Source organism: Equus caballus, chromosome 18, assembly GCF_041296265.1.
Source record: "Equus caballus isolate H_3958 breed thoroughbred chromosome 18, TB-T2T, whole genome shotgun sequence".
NCBI lineage: Eukaryota > Metazoa > Chordata > Mammalia > Perissodactyla > Equidae > Equus > Equus caballus.
The window spans coordinates 50,037,977-50,063,301 of record NC_091701.1 but is presented as its reverse complement, the minus strand read 5'-3'; the positions used below and the strand labels follow the sequence as shown (position 1 = coordinate 50,063,301).

At 37.7% G+C, this 25,325-nt stretch overlaps 3 protein-coding genes across 3 annotated transcripts in view; 2 read left to right on the top strand and 1 right to left on the bottom strand.

The window, feature by feature from the left end:
* METTL5 (methyltransferase 5, N6-adenosine) overlaps window positions 1-6,270 on the top strand; it is an 11,202-nt gene extending 4,932 nt beyond the window's left edge. Inside the window, exons 5-7 of the mRNA XM_001497963.6 lie at window positions 4,109-4,160; window positions 5,693-5,742; window positions 6,168-6,270. Coding sequence (XP_001498013.1) covers window positions 4,109-4,160; window positions 5,693-5,742; window positions 6,168-6,206 — 141 coding nt within the window. The 3' untranslated portion in view covers window positions 6,207-6,270. The remainder of the gene's footprint in view (window positions 1-4,108; window positions 4,161-5,692; window positions 5,743-6,167) is intronic.
* Window positions 5,967-15,972, bottom strand: SSB (small RNA binding exonuclease protection factor La). Its single transcript, NM_001309185.1, has 12 exons — window positions 15,867-15,972; window positions 14,082-14,156; window positions 11,547-11,650; window positions 11,285-11,459; window positions 10,533-10,640; window positions 10,345-10,445; window positions 8,823-8,894; window positions 8,212-8,254; window positions 7,483-7,623; window positions 6,946-7,132; window positions 6,679-6,810; window positions 5,967-6,359 (listed from the first exon to the last, which is right to left on the bottom strand). Exons 2-12 carry the CDS (start codon window positions 14,145-14,147, stop codon window positions 6,271-6,273), a joined length of 1,218 nt encoding a protein of 405 aa, NP_001296114.1. The 5' UTR covers window positions 14,148-14,156; window positions 15,867-15,972; the 3' UTR covers window positions 5,967-6,270.
* Window positions 15,409-25,325, top strand: part of LOC102151046 (uncharacterized) — a 24,899-nt gene continuing 14,982 nt past the window's right edge. Inside the window, exons 1-3 of the mRNA XM_070240745.1 lie at window positions 15,409-16,147; window positions 16,767-16,934; window positions 24,876-24,952. Of these exons, the coding sequence (XP_070096846.1) occupies window positions 15,409-16,146 (738 nt within the window). The 3' untranslated portion in view covers window position 16,147; window positions 16,767-16,934; window positions 24,876-24,952. The remainder of the gene's footprint in view (window positions 16,148-16,766; window positions 16,935-24,875; window positions 24,953-25,325) is intronic.

Genomic DNA, 25,325 nt, shown 5'->3' with positions numbered 1-25,325 from the left:
TTGATAAGTGGTACATAGGTCCACACCCGGGATCCAAATGGGTAAACCCTGGGCCGCTGAAGCAGAGCATGTGAATTTAACCACTACACCACTGGGCCAACCCCTACACTTGTTATTTCTTGCTGTGTCATTTATTTTTAAATTCATGACAGTGTTTCAAGGATTTGCCATGAATACTAGATACCAGGGTATCTATTTCTCCTGAAATTTTTAAACATCGCACTTAGAAACTGAATCTTCCCTTTAACTAGCTAGCATTTGTGATTAGCTTTCTTCCAGCCTATCTAACTTCTTTTGTCAAAGATTTGTTCAGGCAGAAACTGTTACCAGGAAAGAGCTTATAATTCAGGAGCAGAGAAGCATGGTATAACTAGGGTTACAATATGTCCTCGTTTGCATGGGTAAGTCCTGGTTGATGCCTGTAGTTCCACTGTCCCTGTGTGGCCTGGATGCATAAGGGAGGCAGTAAGGCCTGTTTTTTAAGAACACTAAGCTGGAGCTAAACTCTTCTGAGTTCAGAACCAATCTCTTCTATTCTTCTTGCCAGGATATAACACAGGGGGGTGTATAAGATATATTCTAGAAAATTGGTGATGGGGTGGTACATTTTTTTTAGTGTCAGTATAACATAGTGATCAAGAACAGAGACTGAAAGCCAGACTGCCTAGGTTCAGATCTGAACTCTGCTGCTTGCCAGCTGTGTTACCGTGGTCAAGGTACTTGAGTTCAGTTTCATACCTATACTGTACTCACCTGTACACTTGAGTATAAGGAACTAAGAATGCCTTATATTTTGTAGGGTTGTTGTGAAGATTAAATGAGTAAATATTTACAAAGCACTTAGAATTGTCTGGCATATGTAATTGCTGTATTAGCTATATTACTTTAAATCATACATGTATTAAGAGATTTTAAAGTAGTTTTGTAGGAAAAATATTTTGTGTAAATACAGTGTACTGGAATCCATTTGGAAACATTAAGTTCTGGATATAGGGTAATCTAATAAGTCTTTAAGAAATATAAAATTACATGGCTAAAAAATATATACTTCTAACAATGAGCAGTTGTACGTGTAGGTAAGCAGTAGAACACAGCATAACTTTGCTGGTAAATAAATCCCCATTCGATGTGTGAAACCAAACACCAGTTAATTACTGCTATGTAAAAAGCTTGTGCTGAGGAGGTCCCTGAGACCATCCTCAGGTTTGATGATTCCCAAGGAAGTGTCACAGGATTCAGCATATAGTCATACTCATGGGTATGATTTATTACAGCTAAAGGATACAGAGCAAAATCAGCAAAGGGAAAACCAGGTACAAGCTTCCAGAGTTCCCTCCCAGTGGAGTCACACAGCATGCATTTAATTCTCCCAGCAGCAAATTTTTGTGACAAGGCATGTGAAATGTTGTCAACCAGGGACGCTCAAGAGACTCAGTGCCCTGGGTTTTTATTGGGAATTGATCATGTAGGCACCCCCCCTGCCTAGCACATACCCAAATTCCAGACTCCCAGTAGTAAAACAGGTATTCAGCATAAACAGTTTAAGCACAGTGAACCACTGTTACCAATTAAGGGGATGGGGAGTGGAAACCCTCCCAAAATGTAAGTTCTCATACTCCAACCAAGGGCTAACCTTATATGTAGGCCTTTCTAAGGATAAGCAGTCAATCATGCTATAAACTTTTCCGCACAGCTTGGCATAACATAAATTTTGTTACTCATATACAGTTCATGCAGACCAAGTAAAATATGCCAGTAAAAAATGCAATTAAGCAGCAAAGTCTAATTATTTCAATGAATTCCTGTAGCCACATCACCAAGGAACTCCCATCTTCGTTGTTTGGTATTTCCATGTTCCACCATTAGGAGGCAGTATCATCACCCTTACTTTAACAGGCTTAATAGTTGAATTTTAAGCAAATATTTTATCAAGTGCATTTTTATTTAGACAGTGCAGTAACTTAAGAAATTAATCTGGTGTGTACTGTGCATACTGTGAAGGAGATATGAGGAGAAATTAACTTCTAATATTAAGATGGTCCCTATTATATGCTGTAGATGTATCTGCTATAAGCTTGTGATAATTTTGTTGGTTTTAAGTATTATATATAATTAGTAACACTGTCAGTGAAGCTTACCCCACACCCCTTAACTATAGACTCTTATCTTTTAAAAGTGCTTGACCCTCTATTCATAATATAGGAGCATTTTATATAATTTTTTTTTCCCCTGAGGAAGATTAGCCCTGAGCTAACATCTGTGCCTCTCATCTCTATTTTTGTATGTGGGTCACCACCGAAGCATGGCTGATGAGTGGTGTAGGTCTGTGCCTGGCATCCGAACCTGCAAACCTGGGCTGCTGAAGCAGTGTGTGCCAAACTTAACCAGTATGCCCCAGGGCTGGCCCCCTACAGTAGTATTTTGATAGAAATATTTAGGTAAAGTATGTGTCCAGGTAGATATACTAATAAACAGTGTGACTCTCAAAGCTATCTTGTGCTATCTTCCTTCATTAGGCATTGTGAGAATTTAGTTCTTGGCTCATAGTTAAAGCAAAGTAGGTAAGCCAGGCACTGTTCTTTCAGTGTTTATCCCAAGCTTAGCCCATTCATTCTTTGACATCTCTGCCAGAACCAACCACATTCCACTGTATAATCTAACATCTAAAACCTCTTTCACTAGCCTTAGGGCTCAGATAGCAAAGAAATGTCATCATAATTTATTTCTCAGAAAGTTTTCAATAATCCTAAGAGTCCATTAAATTATAATATTATTTGCATTAAAGTCTGTGTCCTTATACAGAAAGTCTAGATCTCAAAGTAGGGGAAAAATATGCCCAGAACTGGGACTATTTATTAAGTTCAAGAAAAAACTACAAGCACAAATATATTGTCAGTATTGATTATAACAAATATTTGAACCTAAAATTGAGGGAAAGTTAACTACTATTATCAATCAGCTTGATGCCAATTAAGTACTATGAACACTACCAACATGAACAAAATGCTTATAATACCAAATATTGATATCTCTACTATTCTATTTCTAGAAAATTATGCATGTTAACTTAATTAGGGGATTATAGGCAAGGCACTTTTCATATTCCCCAACAATATGATCAGAGATACCATTATTATCCTCATTTAACAGATGAGGAAACATGCACAGAAAGAATAAGTAATTTGCTCAGGGTTACATAGCTGGTAAGTTGCAGAGTTGCAGTTCAATGCATGCTGTCTGGTTCCAGAGACGATGTTCTTAACCACTATACCATACTGCCACTGAATTGCTTGTGGACACAGATATTTACTGAATGGTTTCCAGGATAGTTGTATATATTGATGAAATAACGTTGTAGAAACCCTATGTGAGGGGCTGGCCCCATGGCCGAGTGGTTAAGTTCGCGCCTCTGCTTCGGCGGCCTGGGGTTTCACCAGTTTGAATCCTGGGTGTAGACATGGCACTGCTCATCAAGCCATGCTGAGATGGCATCCCACATGCCACAACTAGAAGGACCCACAACTAAAAATACACAACTGTGTACCAGGGGGCTTTGGGAGAAAAAGGAAAAATAAAATCTTAAAAAAAAATAAAAATATGTGAGTACATTATGCACTTCAATGTATTTCTGAACTAATAGCTTTATTTCTTTGATTTAATTATGTAATTTGGTTCAGATTGTTAAATATATTGAAATGGCTTAGTTTCTTTCTTTTTTTTTTAACAATTTTATTTTCTCTTTTTCTCCCCAAAGGCCCCCCGGTACATAGTTGTATATTTTAGTGGTGGGTCCTTCTAGTTGTGGCATGCAGGATGTCACCTCAGCATGGCCTGATGAGCGGTGCCATGTCCATGCCCAGGATCCAAACTGGCAAAACCCTGGGCTGCCAAAGTGGAGCATGTGAACTTAACCACTTGACCACGCGGCCGGCCCCAGCTTAGTTTCTTATTTTCAAAATACTGTCCATCCAGTTGAAAAATTTTTAAGGGTCTAATCTAAATTCTAATGAAATTTTAAAAGCTTAAAAACTTACTGTCAAGTATTAATAAAAAGCAACTTTTTTAAAATTTAAAAATCAGCTCACATTAACATGTTATTTATGTTCAGCATATTCAAAAGAAAGCTGCAGAATGGAAAATCAAGATAGATATCATTGCAGGTAAGACAATTAAGTTTCTCACAAAAAAAATCTCAACTCTAATTATCTATGAAGGCCACCATACATTAGCCCAACAGAATTTTTATATAGGTGCTGAGAAAACATACTGTGGATCATGTTTTCCAGTGTGGCAAAATGTATGTGGTTGATAACGGGTTGGAAATAAGAGTAAAGGCAGGCTATCAGTGTTTGCCTAAGACTGTTCCAATTTGTGCATTTTACTGAAAATTTCTAATAGCACCCAAGTATTTGGTCCCTCTAGGCTCAGACGGAACCATGTATAGCATCACAGTGACTTAAGACCTTGGGCACGGAGTTGGTCAGACCTCAGTTTGAAATCCATTCAGACAATACCGCCAGATTATGCCTGGATTACCTATTTCAATTCTCTAACTATCCCTAGAGTCAAAATAACATGTAGCTTTTTCTTTCTTTAGTAGGAGATACAATATAATCATCTACACTATGAGTAAATCATGTTTGATATATTTTTATTAGTAAATTGGATAACGTACACAATCATCAAAATGGAGAAAGCATATAACTAGAAGCTAACATTTAATCCAAATAATTCTGAAAAGCTGGAAATAAGAGTTTAATAAGGGAGTAATGTTTTTTACGTAATAAACTATGGATTAGCACTGTGGTGTTAACCATAGAACTAGATCTATTACTGTTCATAATAGTAGTGTGAGGTATGAAAGCTCTATCAGTCTTCCTATTATATTTCAGTATTGTCATTCCTTACCTGGTTTAAGGTCTAATACGCAACACAGAACACCTTAGAACAGTTTCAGTAGTATACCAAGCGAAAGCCTTGCTACTCCAAATGTGGTCCTCAGACCATCAGCATTGACATCTCTTGGGAGCTTGTTAGACTTGCAGAATTTCAGGCTCCACCCAGATCTACTGAATTGTAACCTGCATTTCAACAAGATTTGATTTGACTTGACAGTGATTTGATTACACATTAAAATTTGACTGCTGTGACCTACAAAGTTAGAGTTTATGTTACAAAATATTAAGGATAGGTAGATTGCCATCTCTCTAAAAGTGATCAGTAGTTAAGTTTGGAGAACTTACATTATTCTTTAGAAGGAAAGAGTATGAAAAGTGGGTTTTCATTTGAGAACTTAGTAGGAAAACAATTAGCTACCATTACTAAAATCCAGACAAGAAATTTTAAAAATAAGCATGATTATTATGAGATTGCTAGCTGTAGACTAGGAAATTAAAAATAGGAAAGTACTATCATTTTCATAGTATATGCTTTTTTGTCCACTTGTTCTCCTAGTCCTAAACTCTTCCCCATAACCTCAAATTTTGGTATAAATGACCAAAATAGCAGAAATGCCAAGCTCAACATGCCATGGCTAATCTTGGGGATATATCAAGTCAGTTCTTGGTTAAGTTAAAGTAACAGGTCTAAAATGTTTGGCTTACCTGCATTTAGAACTTGATTTTTTTTTTAGTCAAGGTTCCTAAATGTTTGGAAATACAGTTCTTATCCTTAGGTGGTTTTTGTTTTATAGAGCTGCGATACGACCTGCCAGCATCATACAAATTTCATAGAAAGAAATCAGTAAGTCTCTTGATTCTCACTTATCTATATTCAGTACTGAAAAACTGTGCAATAAGTAATTATTTCTAATGTTATCAAGTTGCATGAATAAATACAGAAAGCCAGCCTAGGAGACAGGATAATTAACTGTGGGATGGACCTATAATTAAAAGCCAGTACTCTGGTTTAACATAATTTCTTCCTCAAATGCTTTGGGCACAAAAAAGGAAAAATAAACTAAGTTGTTGCTCTTTTTATATAGTATATATTTTATTAGTTTGTACTAATACATTCTCATATTACAAAGGCAATTTAGTGGAAGAATTTTTCTTTCGATATTTGAATCATCTGAAATAACACAAACAGAACTATACATTAAAAAAAAATCCTCCTTTGGATAACAAAAAAAGACAAGTTAAACAACAAAAAATTTTCCTTTCTTACAGGTGGACATTGAAGTGGACCTAATTCGCTTTTCTTTTTAAAAGCCTCCAAAAACAAAAGCAGCTTAAAACCTAATTAAAGTGAATAAAAAATTTGTTTACTAAACTACTGGTCTCCGGCACCATTTTCTGTTTTCTGTTGCTTTGATGCAGGTTCTTCTTTGTCTGTTTCTTCTCTTGCTCTTTTTACTGGTCCTATACAATAAGAAAATTAATTTTTGTTAAGTTCACTGTAAGCATCACTTATTTTAATACTGAGCATAATTATCAAAAATAATTGTGTAAAAAGATTAGCAACAACTTCTACACCAATGAGAAAAGGCTTTTCCTTTAGTACAGACCTACTCTGTAAGCTTATCTTCCAAAAATCCTTGTTTTTCACTTGTAAAACAGCATAGCCAGGGTAAATCACAATCTGAGAATGCCACCCATAGAGAAGTTGAAAAACGACATCACTGTTCTCCCCCACAAATAATTTCTCGTGAAAGTACTAAAGGACTTTAGAAAAACTTACTAGATGCACCATTTTCATCATGTTCATCATCACTATCAAATTTAGTTTTCTTGCCCTGAAACTGTACTTTTCCTTTAGCAGACCCACTCTGGGCAGCTTTATTTCCCTTTCCTTTTCCTTTAAATCTGCGACCTGTAGAGACATAATTGAGAAATCAGTAAAGAAATGTTTTAAATCTGTCAGTGTGCTTCAATAATGATTAAAACTTATTCTCAAGCAAATGAGTTAAAATATCCAAGCTGTCAAAGAAAAATTGGAACTAATGACCTTTTGACTTCCATTTGTTTAGGGATTCTTGTTGATCTTCTATGATTTTTTTCAATGCTTCTTTTTCCACATCTCCATCTAGTACCTCCCATGTCACTTCTTTGTTCCTTAATTGTAGGTTACCATTATTTGCATCTTTGGCTTTATCCAGTGCTTCCTTAGCTTTTTCTTTAAATAGAATTATTCCCTACACCAAAGATAGAAAATGAAAGCCTTAAGTTTTTAGTCCCACAGTTGATTCCTTTGCTCAAAGTAATTTTTCCTACCCTGCAAATCTTCTATGCTGTTACCAGTTTCAATGAATTTTACAAAACTTGTAGTCACTGATACCATTATTCATAGCATAATTCACAAAATATCAGACACCATGTCCAGTGAGGGCAATGACAAAACACAAAGTAAATGACCAAATCGAAAGTATTATCATAAACACATTAATAAAAAAAGTGCTTTCTTTCTACTGATTTTATCTTCTAAAAGAAAAGTTTCTATGAATTTTTAAACTGATTGCTAAGAAGCATATAAATGTTTCCAAACCTCTTTTGCTCCTCTGACAAAGTCTATCCATTTTATTTCACCATGATTTGAGAAAAGGATGTGCAAATCTTCTCTACAGGTCTGATCATCCAAGTCCCCTGAAAATTTCAGCAAGCAGCCAATCTTTTCTTCTAGAGATTTCTATAAAAATATACAAGGCAATAAAAAAGTTTCTTAAAACCAACCACAAATCAAATGGCTTATACTACTCTATACCTATAAAAGGAAAAAGCTAGAAACTAAAATGCTATTTAGTGTGTGTGTGAGGAAGATTAGCCCTGAGCTAACATCTGTGCCTGTCTTCCTCTATTTTATGTGGCACGCCACAAGAGCATGGCTCGATGAGCGGCGCTAGGTCTATGTCTGGGATACGAACCTGTGAGCCCTAAGCCACCAAAGCAGAGCAAGCGAACTTAACTACTATGCCACTGGGCTGGCCCCCTAAAATGCTATTTTGAAGTAGTTTAACAGTTGGTGCATTTTCCTTTGTTCTACAATGGCTTCTGCTTTTAACTCATTTAATTTCTCCAACAAAATAATATTTAATTAGTTATATATTTAGTTATTATATAAATCTGGTTAATTCTAGGCAATATTATTTGCTATTATTTTAGTGCAATAACAACCGTAGACTTGCTTACTTATGTATATTTTTTAAAAAGTCCTCAGACTTTTTAGTCTCATAACTTTGAATGATAGATTTCTTAGATACCAGTAATATATACTTACCATTTCAGCATTTTCTGCTAACTTTTGTTTTTCTTCTTGCTCCCTACAAATAAATATATAATTAGAGCATTTCCATTTACTATATAAGAAAATTAAATCCTAATAAAGTTAACCTTGATCATGATCACTAAACTACTTAATAACCAAAGCTAGTGTGTAGGTTTTCTTTCTTTCTTTCTTTTTTTTTTTGAAGATTAGGCCTGAGCTAACATCCACCACGAAGCCTCCTCTTTTTGCTAAGGAAGGGCCCTGAGCTAACATCCATGCCCATCTTCCTCTACTCTATACATGGGACCCCTGCCTCAGCATGGCTTGATAAGCAGTGCATAGGTCCATGCCCAGGATCCAAACTGGCAAACCCTGCGGCTACCAAAGCAGAACGCGTGAACTTAACCGCTATGACACCAATCTGGCTGCCCTAGGTTTTCTGACTGTCCAATGCTCGACTGCAACACAATGTGGATCAAAGATTATCAAGGCTGCTTAAGACCTCAATGTTACACAAAAGAAAGGCCCCTTGCTACTCATTTCAGAGGTATCGTCAGCTCTACTTCCTAGTCTAGTCAAACGTCTAAGGAATGAAAATGTTATGGTTAGCTCAACGTACTTACTGTTTAGCTCGTAATTTAGCTTCTACTTTATTTTGCTTCCTTTCTTCATTTTTTTTTGCAAAGTAGTCTTCCCTAAAGGACACAAAATATAGAGGCTAAGTTCATGAGACCAAAGATAAATTGCAAATTATCTTGAATGATTTAAGACGTGGCATAGGAAGGAATGTTACATTTTCCATTGACACAATTACCTAAAAACTTAAAAGATGCAGAAGAAGTTACTCTTATGGTCTTTTTAGTAACAGCTTTACTAACAAATAATTCACATGCCATAAATTCTCCCTTTTAAAGCATACAATTCAATGTTTTTTAGTATATTCAGAATTGTATAACCATTACTATTAACTAATTGCAGAACATTTTCATGATCCCCCAAAGCAAGCCTATATCCATTAACAATCTCATGGTTTTCAATATAGGAAAAAAATAATAAAACAGAAGTCACGTAAATACTTTAATGTTTCATAGTTTTCTATGGCGTTCATTTCAGAAATGGAGAAAATTCTAAAATCCCTGAGACCCAAGAATAAGAGCAATCATGAAAATCCCATGTTAAAAAATACTTTTGAGGTTTAACATATACCATGATTCATCACAGTGTATCCCTAAGTCCATCAAGCTTAGTACAAAGCATTTAGAAGATTGTGTAATGTAAAAGTAGAGAACTAGGGCTCTACAATGAACTTTATCATGAAGATGCTCTGGTTTGTCCTAATTTTTAAAAACACAGAGGGCAAGCTCCGTGGCCGAGTGGTTAAGTTCGTGTGCTCCGCTACAGCGGCCCAGTGTTCGGATCCTGGGCGTGGACATGGCACCACTCATCAGGCCACGTTGAGGCGGCGTCCCACATCCCACAACTAGAAGGACCTGCAACTAAGATATACAACTATGTACTGGGGGGATTTGGGAAATAAAGCAGAAGGAAAAAAAAAAAAAAAGATTGGCAACAGTTGTTAGCCCAGGTACCAATCCTTAAAAAAAAAAAAAGTAAGATTGGCAACAGTTGTTTCCCCAGGTGCCAATCCTTAAAAAAAAAAGGGAAGATTGGCAACAGTTGTTAGCTTAGGTGCCAATCTTTAAAAAATGAATAAATAAATAAATAAATAAATACACAAAAACATATTAAAGAATGTGATCCAAATCTCTATTAAATAATCCTTTGTACTATACAGGCATATACAGACAATGAGAAATATAAGAATTATACAGTGATTTATTCTCCAACCACACCAAAAGTCCAAATTTTAGTATCCACCCTGACTTTAAGTTTTAAATGCAACATAAGTACTAAACCTTTACCTCCTTTATTATTGCTAAGAGAAAAAAGGTACTAATAAACACTTCCTTATAGTCTCAAAGGATTAGAAGTTTCCACTGAGCAAACTTCAAGCATTCCTCAAAGGAGGCCTAATGACACTAAAAATACTGGCCTTGCAGGGCATGCTATTCCATACTCCTTACCCCGATGTGGCAATTCCTTTTAACTTAAGTGGCCAGAAGAAACATCAACAAAAAGACTTACTTGAAAAGTATTAGAAGGTCTGTGTCTTTGTACTTCTGGCCAGGGGTCTCAACAAACTTCTTAGCAGATTCAATGCTATCAAACACAGCAAATATTGATCCCTATTAAAAGGAGAAGAAAAGTCTTTTCAAAAGTTACGTCCCATATCTTTTCCAAATAAAAAAGACCGTAATGTCATACAACCATACCTTAAACGCTTTGTGCAATGTTCTTCTCATTTGAATATTCAATACTTGACCTTTATCTTCTAACCATTCTTTTATGTCATCAAGGGTTGCATCAGTTGGGAAGCCTTTCTGTAAAGGGAAGAAAGAAGTGTACAAATGACTTCTCAGGTAAACAATTTGCCAGAAATTCTGATTCATTTTGTCTTGAAATGAAGCCAGGATGTCTCGCTCTTAAATGTTTAACAGCTCTGGTTAAGAGCCACTGTTCTCCAATGCAATAAAAGTGACTCGTTTATCTGGGATTCCACTCCAAAATAATCCATTTGGGGCAGAAATAAAACAAGATTAATCACTTGTTAATAGCTGTTGAAGTGGGATAAACAGTACATTATACATTCAATCTCCTTTTGTATGTCTGAAATTTTCCAGAATAAAAAAAAATCTATTTAAAAATTAACTAAAGAAAATTTCTATCAAGTTTAGCTGTTGATGAATAAGAACAGTTGACATGCACTGGGTGCTTATAATATGCCAAAGATTTTGCCCAACAGCGTATGAGTTTTTTCATTTAATTTTCACAACAGTTCTATTAGGTAAAAATTATCATCCCCATTTCTGAAGAAAAGGCTTAAGAGAGGTTAAGAACATTGCCCGAGGACAAATAGTAAGTGGTGAAGCTATGATTTCTGAGCCCTTAGTCTTATCCACTCTACCGTATGTACTTTCTAAATAAGTGTAAGATTTAATTAAATGCATATTAAAGGCCCACTTACAATATAAACAGATCTGTTTTTTACATCATTTTTATACTCATCAGTCACTTCAGGGAGGGGTTTGCTTGGAGATCTTCTGATTTTAGTTTTATCTTCACTTATTTCCATGAGTTCTGCCTTTGATTTGCTCAACGCTTCTACTATTACATTAAAGTCAGTTGTTAGACGGTTTAATCTGAAGAATATATATAAAAGCACTGTAAGACTTAGTAGTAGCACTTGTTAACAGAAAATCTAAAGATGATTTTTAAAAAGTTTTTACCTATTGAATTTTATCATTATCTCCAAAGGTACCCAGCCTTCATCCAGTTTGATCTGTTCCTTTAAAAATTTGTCTCGTGGCAAATTGAAGTCACCAAAATAATACTGCAACATAATTACAAAATATTTCAGAGCACTATATAATACTGACTCCAATCCTGGCTTTTTTTTTTTTTTACCACCATTATATCACCTAGCTCTATTCTTTAAAAATATAGGACATAACTTAAGAGGCAATAAACATTTTCTCCTAAACATACTATAATAAAATATTTACAGTACAAATTAACAAAAAGATAACACTAAAAATTGATTAGTGAAACGATATAATTAAAAGATATGTCTATAGACTAGAAGCCTTAAAACAAAAACATATGTAAGGATTTAGTATACGAAAAGCCTCTTGTTTCAAATCAGTGTGAAAAGAATAGATTGTTAAATAAAAAGATCTAGAATGAACTAGTTAACCACTCTAATTTTTAAAAGTTAAAAAAAACTGGTGAGCATTGATCTAATTTAAGCATAGAGGCACTCTTTCTCAGTATAAAAGCAAAGAAAAAACTATACATGAAAAGACCCAGGTGTGACTACTTAAGAATGCCAAAAGTAGCATAAAAAGTAAAAGACAAACATGGAAGTTTGTTAATAATTCTTATGAATCAAAGTGGAAGGGAAAAACCTTAAAATCCTAAAAGAAAAATGGGTAGGGGCCAGCCCCATGGCTGAATGGTTAAGTTTGTGTGCTCCACTTCGGTGGCCCAGGGTTTCACTGGTTCAGATCCTGGGCGCGGACATGGCAGCGCTCATAAGGCCATGCTGAGGCAGCATCCCACATGCCACAACTAGAATGACCCATGGCTAAAAAATATGCAACTATGTACCCAGGGACTTTGGGGAGGGAAAAAAGCAAACAAAAAAAAACAAAAGAAAAATGGGTAAAGGTCATTAAAAAGAAATTACTAAAAATAAAAACACACTATAAACATAAAAAAGTTCAACCTCATTATTAATAAAAGAAATGCAATTTAAAGCAATGAAATAGCATTTTTCATCAACAAATTGGCCAAAATTCTAAAAAGAAGAGTACCTACTAGTATTGGCCTGAACAAAGGGAAATGGTAAAGTAGGTAGAGATGTAAACTGGCAATAAGCATCAAAAGTTTTAAAAAATGTGCATAGCCCTTGAGCCAGTGCATCTCCTTCTAGGAATTTTATTTTAAAGAAATCAGTCAACATGTCTACTAAGATTTATATACAATCACATGTCACTTAACAGCAAGGACACAGTCTGAGAAATCCATTGTTAGGCGATTTTGATATTGTGTGAACATCATAAGAGTGTACTTACACAAAGCTAGATGGTACAGCCTACTGCACACCCAGGCTACATGGTACTAATCTTAAGGGACCACCATTGTATATGCAGTCCATCACTGACTGAAACATCATTACGTGGCACTTGACTGTAAAAAGATATTCATCACAGAACTGCTACAGCTAAAAGATCTGGTAATATCCTACATATTAAATAGGGGATTGGGTAAATTATTAACGACACAAAACTTTACTCCCCTAAAATGCACCCCATGTTTGATGGGGGGAAGAGAAGAAAATAAAAATTATGATAGCATGAGCAGTGACCAAAGTGTGAAAGAGTATTCAACAGGCTTTTAACCTTGACTATCTCAGGAGGGTGGGATTTGATAGGTGTGGAAGGGACATTAACTTTTTCTATATACATCTTTGTATTGTTCTAAATATTAAGCACAGAATAACTAATTTGTAATTTTTCTTCACAATTACAAAGAAATTAGTACAAAAAGTTGTAACACAGGAAATTTTAAATGACAGAGAAGTACAACTTTAAAAAAAAAACAGTTCTGAGAATTAAAAAAAAAAACACACCAAATAACATGATCTGAAGGTCCTCAGTAAGAATATAAAATAAGGAATCATTAAGGAATAATTTTCCATGCCACCATTATTGACACTGTTAAGCTTCAACTTAAATATAATACCTAGGTTCAAAAAAACGCTTAAGACTTTGAAAACAGATATACCGGTAAAAGTTACAATAGCTGAAAAGAACTAATTGGGCAGAGAAAACAACTAGGATGTTCAAGAACGTAAAGTATTATTTAATACAGAAGGGACTTTCCAAAGGATTTTTATGTTATCTTATTATGTGCCAGGCACTCTTCTACATTTTATTAACTAGCGTAATCCTCACAACCACCGTATGAAGAGGGTACTACTATTATCCTTACTTGATAGACTAGGAAACCAAAGCAAATACAAAAGCAACACTATAGTGTTACCTCTTGAAATGTCTGCAGTCCTTGGATTTCATAAACTGGCTCCACCAATATAAAACTATATACTATTCTATGTTCATCTAATTCCAAGAATCAAAGACAAACCAAATGTTGAATAGGACAATATACTGAAATTAAATGTTCTTTCTGTATTTGTTTTGAGGTCTTAAATATCCTTTCAAAGAGCTTGTTTTTGCAGTTTAATAGAACACGAATCATACCTCAATTTGATGACAGATTTTAGCCTCCAGAGCAGCCATTTTTTCATTATCACCATTTTCGGCCATTGTGGCTATCTGTGAATTTTCCCAAATTGGCATAAAGAGGTTATTATTTTTTTTACATGAAGCTGAAGACTAGAAAAAGAATGTTTTAAAATTATCGCTATCCCATTATTTTCTTAAAAATCAAGAATTTCTAATTTATTCATTTCTCAAATTTCAACAAAAGAAAACTTAGGAGTAAGTGATAGAAAATTGACACACTATCGATAATCTACACCCCTTTCAGTAAATCAGTGTTCCATCTTCTATAACAGAGCGAGTGGTTATCTTTATTCAGCTGGCCAAGAAAGCTTTGGGGAAAAAAATTCCATTCAACCACTTAACAACCATTTCCAGCTTTAAGCAGATCACCATCTGTCAGTATATTATGGACCTCAGTTCTAATTGTTTTGTGTGGGTCTCATTTCTTTTAAAATTAGTCACAGCTGACTTATCAAAAACTTAGCAAAGATTAAGTAACATAACTTTAAGGCGAAAAAATTGAAATATTACAGTCAGATTAGGTATCCTATGTTAAGTAACATATGAAAATGATAATTTGAGAGCCTGAGGACACTGAAACAAAGTTAAACTGGGGGTATGGGTAGTAATTCACTAATACATTGGTCAACCTAACAGCCAGTTTCCTGTTTCACATCCCTGACATAAACACTGCAGAAAAAAATGAGACTGTGAGGCTGGTTTGCAGGCATCACAAACCAAGTCTTCTGACTTCAAATTACTTGCCTACAGTGCTCTATTAAACCACCTAGTCACCTCCATATTGTACAAAGTGTATTTCCAAGAACTCATCAAGCCTATCTGCCAAGAGCTGACTCTAGCGGTGAACTCTCATTGGTACGCTCCTCGGAGGCACCGCTTTATACACTGTAATTGCTGGATTACGATGACCTGGACACACACTGGAAGCTCTTCCAATAGGGATTTCTATGGTGCACCTCGCACTAAAAGTTAGCTCAATATTATGCATTGGTTTGTGGACCACGATCTACATAATTAAATTATTACCATGATTTAGGGCCCCTTATAAACCAAAGGGTGAGAAAAAGAACTATTTAGTCTCGACAAGACACTGGCCTATCCAATTTTGGAACTTCGTTTCATCAGATACTTTCCCAGAACGTACACCTAGAAGTGAAATATTACTTACACTTTCTCATTCCGCACAGAAGCCTTGATGTGAGTGAATGAGGACCCTAAAAACCCAAGAATGACGCGAGGGAACACCTGAGGCCCCAATTTTCCGGCCTCCAGTCTGCCCCGCATGATCCAAGGAACCCTCCAACGTTTAGCCAGTGGTAACCTCCCCCAGAAACTTACTGGGGTAGCCCGAAAAGTCCGCGATCGGAGGCACTGGAAAGCGGTGGAGGGAGGAAACCTTAAAGACACCGTGGGGACGCGGGCAGCCTACGTCCAGACCCCCGCCAAAGCCTGGTCCCAAAGCAACTACTGGCGCGCCTGGGCCCAGCCCCGGGCGGGGAACCCCCAGCTCCCGCGTTCTCGCAGAGGCCGGTCCGCGATTGCCACGGCCCGCGCCCCTCCGCTCCCTGCGCAGCGCGCCGCCTCGGGCTGCGGCCCACGCGGCGCTCGCCCCGACTGTGAGGAAGGCGTGGAGCCGACGTACCCAGCGCCAGGCAGCAAGGAAAGGGAACGCGCCGACGCGCACCACGCAAAGCAGACCCTTCTGTACCTTCGTCTCATTAGCCACCACGAGGCGCTCACCTTTAAGGTCCTGGTCCCGCAGAGCCGCGCCACAGGATCACTAACAGCGACGGCAATGTCCAGACTTCCCAGCGCCGCCGGCTTGCCTCACGCGCGCAAAGAAGATGGGGGCCCTCCCGGCAGCCCTTGCGGCACTAGTGGGCGGGGCTTCGAGCACGCAGAAGCCGGCGCCGCGCTACGAGCATGCGCGCCGGCCCCGGGCTCCCACGGCTCGCGGAGTCCCGCCCTCGCTCTGAGAAAATTGGGTGACAAAGTGCAGCAGGGTGTTAGACCGTGTTAGGGTAAATATTTATTTTTACGTAGTTTTGGACAGCATTGGTATCTCCAGCTCTTCCTTAGACTCTCCATTTAAATGAAGTGTTTGGCCTTTTATTGCAGATTATGCTTTTCAGAAAAAGTGTTTTAATTATCCATGTATATCTTTTTTTAACGGTAAATATTTAATGTCTACAAAATTTAACATATGTATTTTCGTAATTATTACATTGTTTTCATAAAAATTACATAATACTTGAAAGCAATTTGTTGTTTTGGGTTTTTCTTGTTTTAGGTATTTTAAGTGGTTATGAGGAAGAATTCTCAACTTTTTTTCACTTTTTTAAATTTTTCTTTATTGAGGTAACATTAGTTTGTAACATTATATAAATTTCAGGTGTACATCATATTTCGATTTCTGTGTAGATGACATCATGTTCAGCACCCAAAGACTAATTACAATCCATCAGCACACACATGTGCCTAATCACCCCTTTCAACCTCCTCCCTCCCCCTTGCATGCTAGTAACCACCAATCCAACCTCTGTCTCTCTGTATTCCTTTGTTGTTGTTCATTAATTTATTTTTTGAGGAAGATTAGCCCTGAGCTAACTGCTGCCAATCCTCTTCTTTTTGTTGAGGAAGACTGGCCCTGAGCCAACATCCGTGGCCATCTTCCTCTGCTTTATGTGTGGGACGCCTGCCACAGCATGACTTGGCAAGCCGTGAGAAGGTCCGCACCCGGGATTGAACTGGTGAACCCCAGGCCACTGAAGTGGAACGTGCAAATTTACCTGCTGCACCATCGGGCAGGTGCCTCTTTTATTGTTGTTTTTATCTTTTATTTATGAGTGAGATCATACGGTATTTGACTTTCTCCCTCTGACTTATTTCATTTAGCATAATACTCTCAAGGTCCATCCATGTTGTTGCAAGTGGCAAGATTTCGTGGTTTTTTATGACTGAGTAGTATTCCATTGTGTATATATACCACATCTTCTTTAACATTCGTCCCTTAATGGGCATGTCTGTTGCTTCCAAGTCTTCAGTATCGTGAATAATGCTGCCATGAACATAGGGGTGCATATATCTCTATGTTTTCATGTTCTTTGGCTAGATACCCAGCAGTGGAATAGCCAGATCCTATGGTAGTTCTTAATTTTTTTTTTCCAAGATTGGCACCTGAGCTAACATTTGTTGCCAGTCTTTTCTTCTCCTTCTCCCTCTCCCTTTGACTTTCACTCTCCTTCTTCTTCTTCTCTCCTCCTCCTCCCCAAAGCACCCCCAGTACCTAGCTGTGTATTCTAGTTGCAAGTCTCTCTAGTTGTGCCACGTGGGACGTCACCTCAGCATGGCTTGACGAGCAGTGCTTGGTCCATGCCCAGGATCCAAGCCAGCGAAACCCTGGGCTGCCAAAGCAGAGTGCACGAACTTAACCACTTGGCCACCGGCCTGGCCCCCCATATGGTGGTTCTATTCTTAACTTTTTGGGGAATCTCCGTACTGTTTTCCATAGTGGCTGAATCAGTTTGCACTCTGACCAGCAGTGGATGAGGGTGTCCTTTTCTCCACATCCTCTCCGTCACTTATTTCTTGTCTTGTTAATTATAGCCATTCTGACAGGTGTGAGGTGATATCTCATTGTAGTTTTGATTTGTATTTGCCTAATAATAGTGATGTTGAATGTCTTTTCATGTGCCTGTTGGCCATTTGTGTATCTTCTTTGAAAAAATGTCTGTTCAGATCTTTTGCCCTTTTTTCAATTGGGTTGTTGGTTTTTTTGTTGTTGAGATGTATGAGTTCCTTATGTATTTTGGATTTCTGGGCTCTCGATTCCGTTCCATGGATGTGTGTGTCTGTTTTTGTGCCAGTAACATGCTGTTTTGTTTACTGTAGCTTTGTAGTACATTTTGAAATCAGGGAGTGTGATACCTCCAGCTTTGTTCTTTTTTCTCAGTATTCCTTTGGATGTTCGAGGTCTTTTGTTGTTCCATATAAATTTTAAGATTCTTTGTTCTATTTCTGTGAAAAATGTCATTGGAACTTTGATAGAGATTGCATTGAATCTGTAGACTGCTTTAGGAAGTATGGACATTTTAACTATGTTGATTCTTCCAATCCAAGAGCATGGAATATCTTTCCATTTCTTTGTGTATTCTTCAATTTCTTTCAACAACATTTCATAGTTTTCAATGTACAGGTCTTTCACCTCTTTGGCTAAATTTATTCCTAGGTATTTTATTCTTTTTGTTGCAATTGTAAGTGGGATTGTATTTTTAATTTCTCTTTCTGCTACTTTGTTGTTAGTGTACAGAAATGCAACTGATTTTTGTGTGTTGATTTTGTGTCCCACAACTTTACTGTACTCATTTATTATTGTAAAAAATTTATTGTTGGATTCTTTAGGGTTTTCTATATATAAAATCATGTCATATGCAAACAGTGACAGTTTCACTTCTTCCTTTCCAATTTGGATGTCTTTTATTTCTTTTTCTTACCTGATTGCTCTGGCTAGGACTTCCAATAATATGTTAAATAAGAGTGGCGAAAATGGGCATCCTTGTCTGGTTCCTGTTCTTAGAGGAATAGCTTTCAGTTTTTCTCCATTGAGTGTGATGTTACCTGTGGGTTTGTCATATATGGCCTTTGTTATCTTGAGGGACTTTCCTTCTATACCCATTTTATTCAGGGTTTTTATCATAAAGGGATGCTATATCTTGTCAAATACTTTCTCTGCATCTATTGAGATGATCGTGTGATTTTTATTCTTCATTTTGTTAATGTGGTGTATCACACTGATTGATTTGCAGATGTTGAACCCTCCCTGCATCCCTGGAATAAATCTAACTTGATCATGGTGTGTGATCTTTCTAATGTATTGTTGAGGATTTTGCATCGATGTTCATCAGTGATATTGGCCTGTAATTTTCTTTTTTTGTGTTGTCCTTGTCTGGTTTTGGTGTTAGGGTAGTGTTGTCTTCATAGAATGAGTTAGGAAGCTTCCCCTCCTCTTCAATTCTTTGGAAGAGTCTGAGGATAGGCATTAGGTCTTCTTTGACTGCTTGGTAGAATTCACCAGGGAAGCTGCCTGGACCTTGACTTTTGTTTTTTGGTAGGTTTTTGATTAATGTTTCAATCTCCTTACTGGTGATTGGTCTATTCAAATTCACTGTTTCTTCTTGATTCAGTTTTGGAAGATTGTGTGATTTTAAGAATTTATCAGTTTCTTCTAGATTATCCAATTTGTTGGCATATAGCTTTTCATAGTATTCTCTTATAGTTATTTGTATTTCTGAGGTGTCTGTTGTAATTTCTCCTCTTTCATTTCTGGTTTTATTTATTTGAGGCTTCTCTCTTTTTTTCTTGGTGAGTCTAGCTAAAGATTTGTTAATTCTGTTTATCTTTTCAAAGAACTAGCTTTTGGTGTCATTGTTTTTTTTTTCTATTGTTTTTTTAGTCTCTATTTCATTTATTTCTTCTCTGATTTTTATTATTTCCCCCTCTATGGATTTGGTGCTTTGTTCTTCTTTTTTCCAGTTCCTTTAGGTGCCTGTTAGATTGTTTATTTGAGATCTTTCCTGTTTGTTGAGGTAGGCCTGTATTGCTATAAACTTCCCTCTTAGAACCACTTTTACTGTATCCCATAAATTTTGGCATGTTGTATTTTCATTTTCCTTTGTCTCCAGGTATTTTTTTATTTCTTCTCTGACCCAATCACTGTTCAGTGGCATTTTGTTTAATCTCCACATATTCATGGCTTTTCCTATTTTCTTCCTGTAGGTGATTTCTAGTTTCATACCATTGTGGTCAGAAAAGATGTTTGGTATTATTTCAATCTTCTTAAATTTATTGAGACTTGTTTTGTGGCCTAATATGTGATCTATCCTGGAGAATGTTCCATGTGTATTCTGTGGTTTTTGGATGGAATGTTCTATGTATATCTACTAAGTCCATCTGGTCTAATGTGTCCTTAAGGCCAATATTTCCTTATTGATCTTCTGTTTGGATGATCTATCCACTGGTGTAAATGGAATGCTAAAGTCCCATACTATTATTGTGTTGCTGTCTATTTCTTCTTTTATGTCTCTTAATAATTGCTTTATATGTTTAGTTGCTCCTATGTTGGATGCACAGATATTTACAGGTGTTACATCCTCTTGTTGGATTGTTCCCTTTATCATTATGTAGTGCCCATCTTTGTCTCTGATTACAGTTTTTGTTTTAAAGTCTATTTTGTCTGATATAAGTATTGCTACCCCAACTTTCTTTTCATTGCCATTTGCATGGAGTATCTTTTTCCATCCCTACACTTCCAGTTTGTGAGTGTCTTTAGGTCTGAAGTGTGTCTCTTTTATGCAGCATATATATGGGTCTTGGTTTTTTATCCAGGCAGCCACCCTATGCCTTTTTTTTGAGATTTTTTATTTTTCCTTTTTCTCCCCAAAGCCCTCCAGTACATAGTTGTGTATTTTTAGTTGTGGGTCCTTCTAGTTGTGGCATGTGGGATGCCATCTCAGCATGGCTTGATGAGCAGTGCCATGTCCATGGCTAGAATCCAAACCAGTGAAACGCTGGGCCGCTGAAGCAGTGTGGGTGAACTTAACCACTCAGCCATGGAGCTGGCCCCAGCCCTATGCCTTTTGATTGCAGCATTTAGTCCATTGACATTTAAAGTAACTATTGATAAGAATGTACTTATTGCCATTTTGTTACTTTTTTTTCTGGGTGTTTTAGTAGTTCTCTGTTCCTTTCTTCTTTTCATGCTCTCTTTCCTTGTGGTTTGATGGCTTTCTATAGTACTATGTTTGGGTTTCTTTCTCTTAATTTTTGTGTATTTGCTATAGGTTTCCGGTTTGTGATTATCATGAGGTTCATTTATAATTAACCTACATATATAACAATCTATATTAAGTTGATGGTCTCTTAAGTTTGACCTCTTGCTAAAAGCTCTACTCTTTTACTCCCTTCCTCCCACATTTTATGTTTTCGCTATCGTATCTAACCTCTTTTGACTGTGCATGTATCTGTTACCCTCTTATCATGGAAATAGATAATTTTAGTACTTTTGTCTTTTGACCTTCATATTAGCTTCATAGGTGGTTGATCTGCTGCCTTTACTGTATATTTGCCTTTACCTGTGATTTTATTGGGTCTTTTTTTTTTTTGATAATTTTCTTATTTCTATTTGTGGCCTTTTCTTTTCCGCTTAAATAAGTCCCTTTAGCATTTCTTGTAAGGCTTGTTTCTTGTTGACAAACTCCTTTAGTTTTTGCTTGTCTGGAAAACTCTTTATCTCTCCTTCTATTCTGAAGGATAACTTTGCTAGGTAGAGTATTCTTGGCTGTAGGTTTTTTCCTTTTAGCACTTTACATATATTGTGCCACTCCCTTCTAGCCTGTAAGGTTTCTGCTGAGAAGGCAGCTGATAGCCTTATGGGGTTTCCTTTGTATGTAACTTGTTGCTTTTCTGCTTTTAGGATTCTCTCTTTATCTTTAATTCGTGATATTTTAATTATAATATGTCTTGGTGTGGGCCTCTTTGGGTTCATCTTGTTTGGTGCTCTCTTTGCTTCCTGTACCTGGATGTCTGTTTACTTCTTTAGGTTAGGAAACTTTTCAGCTATTATTTCATCAAGTAGATTCTCTGCTCCTTTGTCTCTCTCTTCTCCTTCTGGGACAACTGTAATGCAGATGTTAGCATGCTTGATATTGTCCCAGAGGTCCCTTAGACTGTTCTCATTCTTTTTTTTTAAAGATCATCTTTAGTTTTTTTCTGCTTTTTCTCCCCAAATCCCCCAGTACATAGTTGTACATTTTAGTTGTGATGATCTCCTTCTTTTTAATTCTTTTTTCTTTGTTCAGTTTGGGTGATTTCATCTAGTCTTTCATCCAGCTTGCTGATCCATTCTTTTGTATCATCTACTCTGCTATTGAGTCCCTCTAATGATTTTTTCATTTCCATTATTGTATTCTTCATTTCTAATTTTTTTTTTTTTTATATTTTCCAATCCTTTGTTGAAATTCTCACAGAGTTCATCCATTCTTCTCCCAAGATCAGTGAGCATCCTTATGACTAGTAGTTTGTACTCTCTCAGGTAGATTGTTTATCTCTGTTTTGTTTTGTTCTTTTTCTGAGGATTTCTCCTTTTCCCTTATTTGGGATGTAGTCCTTTGTCACCTCATTTTGCCTCTTTCTCTGTGCTTATATCTATGTAGTAGATAGATCAGCTATGCTTTCCCATCTTGGAGAAGTGGCCTTATGAAAGAGATGCCTTATGAGGCCCAGCAGTGTGTTTTCCTCTCGTCACCAGTTCCAAATGTTCCAGGAGTGTCCCCTGTGTGGACTATGTGTGTCCTTCTGTTGTGGCAGGGTTGCTCTTGCTGTAGGTGCCCCAGGAGGCTAGGCTGTCCCCCTAGCCATCTGGTTTTAATATTCAGCTGTGTGTGGCTGCTATGGTCCCTTCAGTCACTTTATTGGGTGTGGGGAGCCCCAGCACAGTTGGTTGCAAGGTCTAATAGCAAATTCCTGCTGCAGTTTTTCTGTTAAGTGAGTAGTCCCCCAGTGTTGCCAGTTGCTAGGCTCAGGGCCTTACAGTTGCTGTAGGCCTCTGGCCTACAAGGCTGTTGTCAGCTCTCAGTAGTGCAGCTGGGTGGGTCTGGCCCCAGGCATGGGAGCACCCAATTGTTTCAGGCATTGGGAGGTAAGGCTGATCCCATATGTGGCTGACAAGCACAAGTCTGCTGCAGCTGACAAGCCACACCACTTGCAGGCCCAAGCACCTTGTCAACACAGTCCTGCCCCACGTGCACACCCCAACCCACTGAAGCAGACCTGCTCACCCCACGGCAGAAGTCCCACACACCTGGCCTATGCAGTTCTACAAGTTGCCCAAGGGCTTGCTGTTGGGTGGGGCCAGTCCCTAGGGTAGGCTGTCTGCCCTGGCTGAGCTGGATTAAATGGGTGCTCTAGTGGGTAGGACAGGCCAGGGGAAGAATTCCAATGGCATCTGCCAGCTTCTGAGTCAGTAAGCCTGTACTAGGTCACAATAATGGCTGCTGCCAATGCCTCAGTCCCTGGGGAGGTGTTCCCGGCCTGAGGAGGTCTCACCTCTCACCAAGATGTGCCCAGAGCCAATCAAGTGAGTCACATTTCACCAAAGGACTGCACCTTTCTTTCTTGTGATTTAGGTTGCTTTCTGAAATGGGCGGATTTCTGTGTGGGCCCTTTAAGTGCAGGCCTTTCATTCCCTTATGTTTGATAGCTTTCCTGGGGGTATTCCCTGTTGTTTTTAATAGCCAGCAAGCCAGATATTATGACACTTGTTTTGGTTGTGCTGAGTCCAAAAGTTGCTTATTGTGGTAAAGCTCTCCCACTCAGACCCCCACTCCTCCAGGGAAGGCTTCATACCTTAAGATTACTCCTGGCTGTGAAGGGCCACAGCTAGCAGGTGGCTTTTTCTCTCCAGAAAGGAATTTCTGCCTCTTCCACCTCAGTCAGCACTCTCCCTTGTTTTGTTGTGGGGTTTTTTTAATCCAGTTTTCAGTTCTCTCTTAGGGTAATTGTTCCAAGAGTAGTTGTAAGTTTGTTGTGTCTGTGGGAGGAAGTGAGTTCAGAGTTCACCTACAGCTCCATCTTGACACCTATCCATATATATCTAAACTACATCATGTTGTAATAGTTCTCAGAAAAAATGACAAGTGAAATTTTGAAAAATCAAAGATTCATGGAATCTTAGAGTTGAGAAAACAATAGAGTAGAGTGTTTAAGAGCTGGGACTCTGGAATCAGGCAGCTCTCCTTTTTACAGACTGCGTGACCTTGGGCAGGTTACTCAACTTCTCTATTCCTTATGTGTAAAATGGGGCCAATGATAAATCATCTACTTTTTACAGTTGTTGTGAGCATTAAACATGATACAGTTTATACCTTGGTGGGAACTGTACCTGGCATATAGTAAGAGGACCAGCATATTTTAATTTAAAACAAATAAAAAACATGATTTTCAGGAGAACAAAATGCCATTTAATCCAGAAACCTATTGCCTTCGCTAGAGCCATTTGCCATTAGTATACTTTTTGCACAATAATTTTACTCACTTAATTTAAAGCAGTTTTTCTTGTGGTGAGGCAATCTTTTATTTTCCCCTCAGTTTTCTTGAAAATTTGAAATGATATTGATGAAATAGCCTGTTAAGTGATCTCAGGGCTTTTTGGCAGTCCCAAAACAGATCAAGGAAAGGGAAAGCATTTTGGGAAAAGATGCAGTTATAGAGTCAATCCAGACATTGCATCAAGCCAATGAGAAGAAATTAATAGAGTTGTGCTCAGGTAGTTTAAATTCAAATTAATCAGGTTCTCTTTAATCCACTCAACAAACACTTATCTAGTCTCTATGCCAGACATAATTAAAAACTTACTTTTCTTTTTGACCATTTAATGAGAATATAGGTATTTAAGAGAACAAGTCATATGACTATCAGTGTATCCCCACTCATCCATTAACCAAACTATTTATTACATGACTACTAATATCCTGGTCTGGAGCTTAGCACTGGAAATAACAAGACCAAGACTCTGCCTAAGACAGTGGCACCTAAACAAATGTAACTGCCCCTTTATGCCCCACAATGTCTGGGTGGAACTGCAGACACAGTCTATGACCGGAAACCACACTTACTGCAAAACATTTATTTGGTGTTCCCATCAGGTCCCTGGTCCTTCACTCTCCCTGTGTTCTTTTCTTCTCTCTCCTCCAGGGGCCAAGCTCCATGCAGCCACTGTCCTCTGGGAAAATGCATTCCTGGCTGCACACCAGGAAGCTTCATTCTTTCAGGTAAAGCACCAAGAAGACTTATTCTTTTTTTTATTTTTAAAGATTTTAAAAAATTTTTCCTTTTTCTCCCAAAGTCCCCTGGTACATAGTTGTGTATTTTTAGTTGTGGGTCCTTCTAGTTGTGGCGTGTGGGATGCCACCTCAGCATGGCTGGTTGAGCGGTACCATGTCCATGCCCAGGATTTCGAACTGACGAAACCCCAGGCCGCCGAAGCAGAGTGCGCGAACCTCACCACTCGGCCTCAGGCCGGCCCAAGGACTCTTATTCTGATATCAGTCTCTCTCATAGCATAACTTTGTAGGATAATATACTAAAGCCTATCTCTCTGGGTGTAAATTTAGTATAATAATTTTAGAGAGCAACTTAGCAGTA